This window comes from Corvus brachyrhynchos, unplaced genomic scaffold (assembly GCF_000691975.1).
Source record: "Corvus brachyrhynchos isolate BGI_N302 unplaced genomic scaffold, ASM69197v1 scaffold3, whole genome shotgun sequence".
Classification (NCBI taxonomy): Eukaryota; Metazoa; Chordata; class Aves; order Passeriformes; family Corvidae; genus Corvus; species Corvus brachyrhynchos.
In genome coordinates this window covers 7,736,481-7,746,976 of record NW_008237619.1, presented here as the reverse complement: position 1 = coordinate 7,746,976, position 10,496 = coordinate 7,736,481, and the positions used below count along the sequence as shown (strand labels likewise).

At 49.6% G+C, this 10,496-nt stretch overlaps 1 protein-coding gene across 3 annotated transcripts in view; it reads left to right on the top strand.

Annotated features, from left to right (window-relative positions):
• VANGL1 (VANGL planar cell polarity protein 1) overlaps positions 1–9,310 on the top strand; it is a 38,264-nt gene extending 28,954 nt beyond the window's left edge. The window contains exons 6-8 of one of the 3 annotated variants that reach the window (XM_017731906.1): positions 37–130; positions 2,093–2,327; positions 3,538–9,310. In XM_017731906.1, coding sequence (XP_017587395.1) covers positions 37–130; positions 2,093–2,327; positions 3,538–3,798 — 590 coding nt within the window. In that variant the 3' untranslated portion in view covers positions 3,799–9,310. Of the gene's footprint in view, positions 1–3; positions 131–2,092; positions 2,328–3,537 lie in introns of all 3 variants that reach the window. The other 2 variants (XM_017731907.1, XM_017731905.1) reach the window with 2 other exon arrangements.
• Positions 9,311–10,496: the final 1,186 nt, after the last annotated feature.

Genomic DNA, 10,496 nt, shown 5'->3' with positions numbered 1-10,496 from the left:
CAGGGAACAACGCTGCGGGGCAGCCCCGGGCCATGATCGCGGCCGCCGCCCGGCACAGGGACTCCAGTCACAACGAGCTCTACTACGAGGAGGCCGACCACGAGCGCCGCGTGAAGAAACGCCGGGCGAGGTAAAGCCAGCCTGTCGCACGTGCTGCTGTGAGGCTCGGCCATGGGGGCTTGCCCAGCCTGGCGGGTGCCCCCGGCCCACCATGAGGAGCTGGCTGCAAATCTGTCACGGGGAAGAAGCTTATGAAACCCAGATGTGTAAGGGAGGGGGAGTGGAATTCGAGTAATTCCAGCTTGCAACTGGAATTATCCGAAGAGCGTGCATGCAGCTGAGCTCGTGTATACGAGGCAGATAAGCTAATGCAATGTCATGGATTACGGAACAGTCCAGTGCTTGACAAGTCTGTAGTTATTTGCTGTAGGAAATCCCATTATTTTTGCCCATGCCCAGGCTTGTCAGCTGAAGGAATCCAGGAACAGGGTCAGTGGAGTTCTTGGTGTTGCCCATTCATGGGTGAGGAGAATATTTGTGTTTGCAGACTAGTCAAAGGGACAGTTTGACTGCCTTTCAATGAATTGAGGGGGAAAGACTTCACTACAAACAGTTACATTTTATTTTGGAACACATATATGTCTTCTGCCAGTCACACTTAGGCTGCGAAGTTGATGCTGTCTTGAGGTGACCCAAGAGAGTGCCTCTGTTTGCTCAGGAGCCTAATTGCAGTCTGTAGTTAGCATACCTAACAGTTTGAGGCAAGTTGCTTATGGGCAGGCACCCCTGAACTGAGCTGTGTTTGGAAGGAATGTGTCATAACTGGAAGGAGGTGGCTCATTTTGAGTTTTCTTTTGGCAGTTTGTTTCACTGGGAAAGTGCTGGCACAACGTCCCCTCCTTGCCTGCTTCAGTCTGACCTCTGCTCTATAGCCTCTGTCTTTTAGGCTCTCTTCCAGCCTCGGAGCAATAGGAACTTAAAACTTTCTCTTCTGTGAAGTGTAGCATCCTAACTTGGCCACATCTCCTGTGCTTGCTGAGTTTGGTTAGAACAACTGCTTAGTCAGAGGGAAACCATCAGTCACCAGATAAGGCCAGGTGTTTCAGGCCAGGAGTTTAGAAACTGATTTCCACCCCCCACCTCCCCCGTGTCAAATTAAACAAAATGGGCAAGGGTCAGGACTTCTCATGCTGTTCCTCATGTACAGTATGAATGCAGTGTGCTATACCTCTGCTTGTGGTGAGGCAGCTGCCCCTGGCTTTAAGATGCACTGGATATTGAGATCATTGTGGACAGTCGTTGGTGACTTGAGAGGAAATTAAGTATGAAACAAGTCCTGTCTGAAGAGGCCGAAGAGTTCTGTTGGGTGGCTCTTTCATTATTGTTTTTTCCTCACTTGCAAGTTAGCCCAGTACTAAGTAGTGAGCATTGTAAGACATCTGTTCCCCTTTCATGGTGTGGTCTTGGTGTTTGCTCACCTGTGCCAGCACTGGAATGGTTTGCAGAAGATGCGTCTAGCTGCAGTGTTAGGAGTGAAGCTGGAGGGGTGTCTTCACCTTTGCTGTTCAGTGGAGGGGTGCAGGGCGGTCATTGGGCAGCTCTGCACCCAGCTGGTGGAAATGGGAGCAGCCTGCAGCTTGTGAGCACAGAGTGTCTCGGAGCAGGCTGTGTCCTGGAGTGCAGTCAGCCTCCCCCTGAGTGCTTGCCTGTCCTGTGCTTCGTGCTGCAGTCCTGTGTGCTGGGACCCTGTACTCAGACACGCGTTCAACGCAAGGGCAGCTGTGTCTCGTTTGAGTCATGTAGCTGATGTTTATGCTGTGCTGGCAGAACCAAGTGCAGTGCTCAGGGCTTTACAAGCTTAATCCTGGTTTATGGCCCTCAGTTGCTGGATGGCTTGGGCAAGGAAGGAAAAGCTACTGTCTGCCCCTCAGACTTCCAGTAGAGAAGATTTTGCATAAATTGGTGGCAGGCAGTGACTCAATGGCTGATGGGGAAAGGAGGTTTTGTAAATCCTGACTCCCAGGCTCTGCCTTAACCACAGACCCATCCTACTTCTTGTTATGACTCTACTGTCCTGATTTTCCTTCTGCAGGCTTGTGGTTGCGGTAGAAGAGGCTTTCACTCACATCAAACGCCTGCAGGCAGAGGAACAGCAGAAAGCTCCAGGAGAGATGATGGACCCCCGAGAAGCAGCCCAGGCAATCTTCCCCTCCATGGCAAGAGCTCTGCAGAAGTACCTTCGTACCACCCGCCAGCAGCAGTACCACAGCATGGAGAGCATCTTGCAACACTTGTCCTTCTGCATCACCAACAACATGACACCAAAGGTAAAGCTTTCTCTAATGCTGCTGCAGGAGGGAGGGAGAAGGGGATGGCACATCAGTGTGTGCAAGCAGAACAGAAAGTTGTCACGGGAGGTGAGTGAAGGCTTTCATAGTTTCTCCTGGTGAATCGACCAGTGCGGTGTAGGTTGCAGCGGGTCTCAAAGGGAAGGAGTATTTCCTCTGCAGCATCTTCTGTCTCTGTATCTGAAAGTGCCTGTGAGGTATTCATTCTTGTATCCAGTTCATCAAAGAGAATACTAAATAAATGTTTGAAAGGGTGGCATTGAGTCACAGGAGTTTTTCCAGCTGGCTTGTGGTAGCAGTATGATGCAGGTGGCAACCTGCAAAGGATCAGTTTTCTGCCCCCTCTGCTATGCTGCATTTTGGACTGCTAATTATTGCCTAAATCTGTGTCTCTCTGACAGTGTTTCTAATTCATGAGCTGCTTGATCAAACATAGTTTGCTGCTTCAAGCCCAGACTGTGACTGTTGACTTGCAGACACGGGGAGGGACTGAATGATAAGGGAAACAGGTCACACAATTCCCCTCCCACTCTCTACCTTCCCTTCTAAGAACACCCCACAGTGCAAGGGAAGGGTTATTCCTGGACGTTCACCCAGGACTTAACTGCAGTAAGAGCAGAAATGCTGTCAAGAGATGGGGCTTAGCAGCCTCTCGCTGTGAGACGCCTGGGACCTTGCCCAGGTATGCAAGGGGAGTTCTGCTGCCATTAAGGTGCAGAGGGACTTTAAAAAAAGGTCAAATGGCATTTTGCATTCTGTTTTCAGTTTTGCACCCTCAGGCTGAAAACATGGAAACATCTGTTTACCAGCTTAGCTTGGCCTGAAGGAGAGAGCCAGCTATCCTATCTGGCTGGCTGGGACTGTAGTTTTGGGATGGATTATGGGGCTGGAAGTGGAGAAATGACCTCTGCTCTACTGACCTGCTGCCAGATGGCTGTGCTGATGGCAGAAGTCAGGGCTATAACTTTGCAAACTTGCTGGGATGGACTGAAAGAGGATCTCCTGACGTTTGTGTCTACTCCTGGGTCTGAAAAGCTGGGAGGGACCGGGGAGAAGATGTCTTCTGAAGTGTGAAAGCTGAAACAATTTGCAGCATGGCAAGCCCATGCTTGCAGAGCTGTATTTGGGGATGGGGAGAGAGCAGGGCGAGTTGTGGGGCTGATGCTAATGTGTGTCCCACTCTTGGCAGGCCTTCCTGGAGCGTTACCTCAACCCAGGCCCAACCCTCCAGTATGACAGGGATCGCTGGTTCTCCAAGCAGTGGACGCTGGTCAGCGAGGAAGCGGTCACAAGCGGGTTACAAGATGGCGTCGTGTTTGTCCTCAAGTGCTTGGACTTCAGCCTTGTTGTTAATGTGAAAAAAATCCCCTTCATCAAACTCTCAGAAGAGTTCATAGACCCTAAATCTCATAAATTTGTCCTCCGCTTACAGTCTGAGACTTCAGTCTAAGGGATTTTGCGGGTGGGTTGTTGGGAGATTTTTATTTTTTTTTTTTTCAATATCGTGCTTTTGGGTTTAATTTCCCCAATGCTGACTGAAACTGGCAGATGATGGACCAGTAATATTTGACCATCTGCACTTTATTTGGAAAGGGGAGGGGGGGAAGTTGGGCTATCTTATCTATAAAGAAGTATCTTAAGAGGCAACAGGGTGACTTGGCTCAGTTAGCTCAGCCTTGGAGACAGAACAGATTTTTTTTTTTCCCCCTCTTTCCAAGCATCCTGTAAATCTCACGCTCTTTCTCTGCACGGCTGCAGTGTCAGAGCTGTTGTTGGAGCGCTGCCTTACACCGCGCACGCCTGTGCCCCTGTGTCTCTGCTTTTGCCACCTGTGGCTGCTCCTGAGGGCTCATTGCTCACCTCTCCCTCACAGAAACCTCCTGGCACTGGGTGCCGCAGTCCCTGCTCACTCAGGGAGGAGGGGATATCAAAGGGTGGGAGTGTGAGGGGACTTCTATTCTTTATTCTTCTCCTCCTCTCCATGTGCCTCTTCTGTCAGTGCCGGACTTGTATGGGCATAATGGGACGGTTTCACTCTCTGTTGCTTGTCTTGAACTGGATCAGCCCATTTGCAGCTCTTCAATTTTTATTTTTTGTTTCTTAATCAGTGCTTGTTAGTGAAGTTGTTCTTCATGTCACAGCTCCCTGTTATGTCTCACCTGCTTCCCTCTGTTCTGCTTGTCTGCGTCTTTCTCAGGCACTCCTGAGGCTTCCTGTTACTGTCCCCTTCTGTCTGGGTTTCTGAATGTGTTTCTCCAGGCACTGGCACTTCCTTCTGCACCTGCAAGGGCTGTGTATTTGCACTGGGACAGGGTCAGTAAGTAGCTGGCTCCTCCTCAGATAAATCACAGACCCGCCCTATGTCTGACAGCTTCTTTGAGGGGAAGGAGGTGTGGGCAGGAATGTGCCCCTCCCTCTCTAGCCAGCTTCAGGTGTGTCTGGAGAAAAGATGGGCAAAAACACTTCCCTCCTTCAGGAGAGGAGCCAGGGAAAGGCTGACCTCTGCCCCATTCAGTTGCTTTGGAGAACTCTTGTGCTCTGGAAACACTGCAATGAGTCCTTCCCCACCGTACGCCTTCTGCTGTAGCTAAGAAATACCAAACAATGCCTGAATGTTGAAAATCTGCCTGCCTTTCTTGGCCTTGTTGTGCTGTGGGAGTTTCTGCTCAGTGCTGGGATCTGCTTTAGAGAGATGCAGTTATGTTTGTGAGGCTGCCTTTGCCCACTGGTGCAGCTTTCATGTGTGAGTTTAGTCACCTGAGTTTGGAAGGTTTGTTTTTAACGGAGAGCCTAAGTCAGTGTCTGAAGTCTGATTGCCAGCACAGAGCATGGAGTGACTGGAGCCAGCTGCAAGGCTCGAATCGACCTGAAGGTCCCTCAAGATCCGTGTGAATGTAAATGATCAATTCATTCTGCTCAGTCTTTTGCCATGCAGATATCCCTTATCAGGCAGGATCTGGCCTGCCCTCCATATGGATGTCTTAACCAAGAAGGCCCTGGTTCCAGCAGAGTGTAAGTCAGTGCCTTTCATTGCCAGCCTGCACAGTCTTCTGAGGAGGGCTGCGACAGCCCCTCCTGTCCCTTTTGCCCTTCCCCAGACCTTCCCATGGCAGGCATGGGCTGGCTGGTGCCCACCACAAGCTGGTGGGAGGGAGCAGCCACCTTAAACAGGGATGCTGGGGACAGGGCAGCAGGGTCCATCCTCTTCCAACTTCAGCAGCAGTGGAGATGCCTATCTGACAGCACCTGTGCATAGTCCTCTTGGTATCAAGGGAGCACCCTGGTGAGTGAGGGTCCAAAGTGATGAAATGCCATCCAAGTGACACCTGCAGTTTCCTGCACCTTTCTTACAAGCACATGGTAGTCTCCTGGATCCTTTTTAGTCCATGTAATGTGCCAGACGTGGTTGTAAAGAAACTGGATGGCACAGCACATGACAGGATTATGCCCTTTGCCCTTAAAGGATGGGAAGTGGGTAGTGTTTTCCCTTCTCTAAACTCAGTGTTTGGGTTTTGTTTTGGTTTTTTTTGCAGATCAGGCTTTCTGGTAGTCTGTATGGGGACTCCTTTATTGACTGTGGCCTTTGCAGTGTTTTGCTTTGAAAAAATATGTTGGTTTATTCCTTTATAAGAAAAAAAAAAAGGAAGGAGAACATACAGTATTTTACACTTGGCTCTCCTGAAGATGCCTGCACCTGGCTTTTATGATGTGCATAACCAGCAGGGTGGGAGAGACTGGGAGTAGCTTGGGAGACTGTGGAGTACTTAATACCTGTGTGGAGGCTACTGCCTGTGGCTGAATTGGCTCATATCTGTGAAGCCAGAACAAGAACCACCTTGCCGGGGGCTTGGGTGTGCTGTTTATGTGAGAGCACCTTGTCACAGGCAGATCTGCAAAACTTCTTTACTTTCCCAGGATTTCCTTCCCCTTTCCTTTTCCCTGCCCCATGAGGAGGGGTTGTCTGACAGTATCTGCTCAGGAAACTCATGTCTTAATTTTGTTAAATCCTTTAACACATGGAGAACCAGACGGAAGCAGCGTGTGCTCAATCTGGGTCTGCTTCTTCATCTCTGTGCTGTGGTTCAACACTGCCTTTTCTGCCTGCTGCCAAAAAGGACACTCTCAACAGGGGCCAACTCCTGCATTTAATGCTCTTCCCTATGTCAGCAGTGTGAATGCTTTGCCTGATGAAATCTGAAGGAGAGGACTCTCTCAAATGGTCTCTTTAGAGATGCAACCTGCTTAGAGGCAAGGACAGACTGAAAGGGGAATCATGATTCCTGAATATTCCCTGTTCTGGTATTTTTAGTGACATTTTTCAGGGTCTCTCTTGCTTCCCTTCGCCATGCAAAGTCAGGGGACCGCTGTCATACCTACCTCACTGGGGTGTTGTGAGGCTAAACTCAACTTGCTTTCAAGTGCTTTGAGATCCACAGTTGGATCTGTGGCATCTGTAGGAATTCAAACTATAAAAAATACTGAGTGGTGAGTGCAGACTGGTTTGTTTAACTCTGTTTATAGCCAGCTAATGAGTAAGAATGGAGTCATAGGGAACAAAGCTCTGATCCAATTCCTGCAACCCTTACTTCTGCCGAGCTTGCCAAGAGCTGAGCATAAATACAACTTGTAGGGTTTGCCAACCAAGTGCAGGCTGTTCCTCCGAATGCCTCTCCTATCCTGCACTGTCTCCTTGCACATATTTTCTTTCCTCTCTCCCACTCTGGATGTTTGTACCTGGTTGGGAATTGTGGGGGTTTTATTAGAATTCAAGTGGTCTTTTAAGACAACCCTGTTTGTGATTAAGTGGTCAGTGTCCCCCTTGGAGATGATCCTTGCACTGGATGTCCTTCACTGGACCATTTGATAGGATGCTGTGCTGCCCAGCTGGGGAGTGGTGGTGGCCCACTCCTCTCTTCTGTGTTGGCACGTTTCCTGTAACTCAAGTTTGCTGCTCAGATACTTTAAAGACTTTGGTTTTTTGCTCTGAGATTTGTTGCAGCCTAAATCCAAAGCCATGCTGAGGTCTTCTTGCAAATCCAGATGCAGCTGAGACTTTCAAGTGTTCTAGAGCAGATGGAAATGACTGTGGGTTTCCATGAAGGCTGGCTTTCTCTTTCATGGCTATAAAGTGAAAGATTTGGATTTCTTGCGGCTTCCAGGAGTGTAGGGGCAGATACTACTCTAAACACTTTGCCAGTCTTGTAACTGGGCATGGGCAGATGTTGTTGTCACATCTGTTAGCCTCTCATTGCCGTGTGGCTTCAGCTGTGGGTGCAGACTCTGTGAGGCTGCCCTGGATCTCAGTGTCCTTTCCCACACCTGGAAGCCAAGCAGGCAGCCGTCTTGGAAGTGTTAAGCATTGTAGCACTCCGGTCCATAGCATATCTGCAGGGCTGGGAGGTGCTGAGGCTGCAGTTGAAAGCTTGGAGGCAGTGCACAGTAAGGCTCGAGTTTGGAGGAGATCTGAACAAATCCCAACCCTTACGAAACCTCCAAACCTTTTCCTTTGGGATGGGGCTCTCTGGGCAATGCCCAGGGAATCTGCTGTTGCTGAGTATGCCAAAAGCTGTAGGGAAGGAGTTTCTGGAGCTGGTCCTGCCCCACATAAGTAGCTGTGAAGCGTCTCATTTGAGATGTGCTCACTTCCAACACTTGCCGCTGAAGAAACTGGAAAGATCCATAACTTGGCTAAACATGGAAACCTATTCAAGCCAATTTCATCTTGCTCACCAAAACATGTCATTCTGCCCTTTTCAAAGGTAAAACAAAAGTCTTGCAGTCTTCTGCAGCAATGCAGTAGTCTGGTCCCAAGCTGGCTCCTCACTTGGTCTCAGTGCTGCCCAGCTGTGTGAGAGCTGCTCCCGAGGTGTGTGTGCAGGTGTGTTCTCATTCAGCTTGTGTGTGTCTGTGTGCTTTTCCCCCTCTAGGTGTGCACATTATACATGCTTAAAGCCTCAAGCCAGACTTGGTGGTTCAGTGTTTCAGCTGTTGTTAAGAAGGAGGTGCTCTTGGAATTTCTTGGTCTTAGAAAACAAAAAAAAGATGAAGTAAAACCCCCAAATTTCTGTTCTAAAAGAGATGGCTTTGAGCCATGATGTCTCCTACAGGAGTGTGCGTCCTCCTGTGTTCAGGCTGCTGCCTCCCATCGATGATGACCAAAAGTTGCCGTTTCTGACAACTGTGGGCGGTGCGGGTCGCTTTGGGATAGCGATGAGCTGGGTCCCCGCCGTGCCAGCGGTACAGCTGGCATTACCCACCTATCTGCATCCCTCCAAGAGACTGCATTTTTTATCCCTGTGGCACACGGAACCCTGTGGGCAGCAGGCAGCCGGCCCTGCCCTGGGTGTGCTCTGCCCGGGGAGGAGGGGATCCTTCCCCCCCTCTGGCTGCTTCCCGGGCACCTCTCACCAGCGCTGACGATGCTTGGGGGTATCTCCTGTGTGCACCGTGGGGAGATGCTGTGGCCACTACCTGAGCAGGCATAACTGTGAAGGAATCTTACACTCTTCTGTGCCTGTTTCTTTGATTCAGCATTATTGTGTCTTGGGGACGGGGCTGGGAGTAAAATGCCCTTCCCCCACCCTCCTTTATCACTGTGTAATACTTTTTCTACACACTCTGTGTATAGTAAGAAGGGTTTTGCCAAGGTTTTCTAATTAATAGACACTAACCAGCATTTCTTTCTTTTTTCTCTTCTTTGCACATGTGACTTTAACTGCAGTGGTACATGGTCTTTCTGTTCTTTTCTAATCGTGAACTTAAGTAAGCAAATTCCTGGTGTCTGTGACATTAATGCACTGTGGGTTTAGCCTTGTAAATTGTTCTGTTCCAAGCTGGGTTCTCTTAAGTTATAGCTGGATGGGGTTTTGTTGTTTTTTAAACTGAAACATAAAACCGTTTTACACTTTGCATATTTTGTACAGTAAAATTCTGGAAATAAACTGAAACCAGATTTGATTGTCCCAGTCCTTTCTCTTATCTTTTCAGACATAAAAAGCTCTTTTGGTCTTTAAGCATTCCTGAGCTGTGGGCAGGAGGGGCCCTGCAAACATGTAGTTTATCTTTTTTGAGGTTGTCTTTTTGTCACCCTCATTCTGTGCTGTTCTGGTCTGCCCTGCCACACCACAGTAAAATGCAAACTCATTTATCACTCCTGAAGGAAGACTGGTAGGTGACTGCTTTGAACACCTGAAATCTCAAATGATGGGGAGCAAATGCAGCTGGGGAAGGGGGAAGGAGGTGGGGGGCCACATAACTGGAGTGGGAACAGGTTTTTCTGCCTCCTGTGTTCTCATAGTTTGCACACAAATTATGAAGTGCAGGATTCACTGCCGAGTTCCTTATTTGGCTCTGGTGGGGAGGAGGAGTGGTGAGCGGCAGAAAAGCCAGTGCTCCTTGTTTGTGCGGATGCAAGCCTGTGCTCTGCTAAGAAAAGGTGCAGGGATCTCACCTCAACAGCATCTCTGGGCGTGGCTCTCCCCACCATCAGTTTCCATCTCCAGCACGCCAAGAGCTCAGAAAGATCAAGCAGCTGTGCCCAAGGCAATGTGGGAGCAGCTTTTTTGTCTAGATGTTCTTTGGGTGCCCACTCCTCAGGGAAGCCTAGCCCAGCAGATCTCCTTGGTGGCTTCAGCTTCTGGAAAAATCCACAGGATGCTGCTCTTCAGTGAAAAAGAGTGCAGCAGTTGTGGAGATAAGCAGCACAGACAAAAATGCCTGTGAAGAGAAACAGCCACATGGGTAAATCTCTGCTTGTGGGGAGACAGATGTATTTGGGCTAGAGAGAGCTGACCTAAGGCCTGGGAGGAAGCAGGAAGGGTGGGACAGGGGTGTGCTCTGTTCTACCTCCTGCCCTCCGTTGATCTCTGCTTTTGATCTGTGCCCTTCATCCTGCTGGTGCTTTGCCCAGCCCCTCACTGCTTGCAGGTCAGCTCCCAGAGATGGCCAGGGAAAGGAAAGAGCACTGCTGCTGCCCTGCAGAGCCTGAAATGGGGGTGCAGCCATTGCTGGTCCCCTCCTGCCCCTCAGAGGAAGACCTGAGTTGTCAGACTGGAGCTTTGTAGGTAAAGGCTCTGTGGGAGTTGGCCACAGGTGTGTCATGGGAAGGTGTAAGCAGCAGGGATTTGGCGTACAGAAGACACTGAGCGT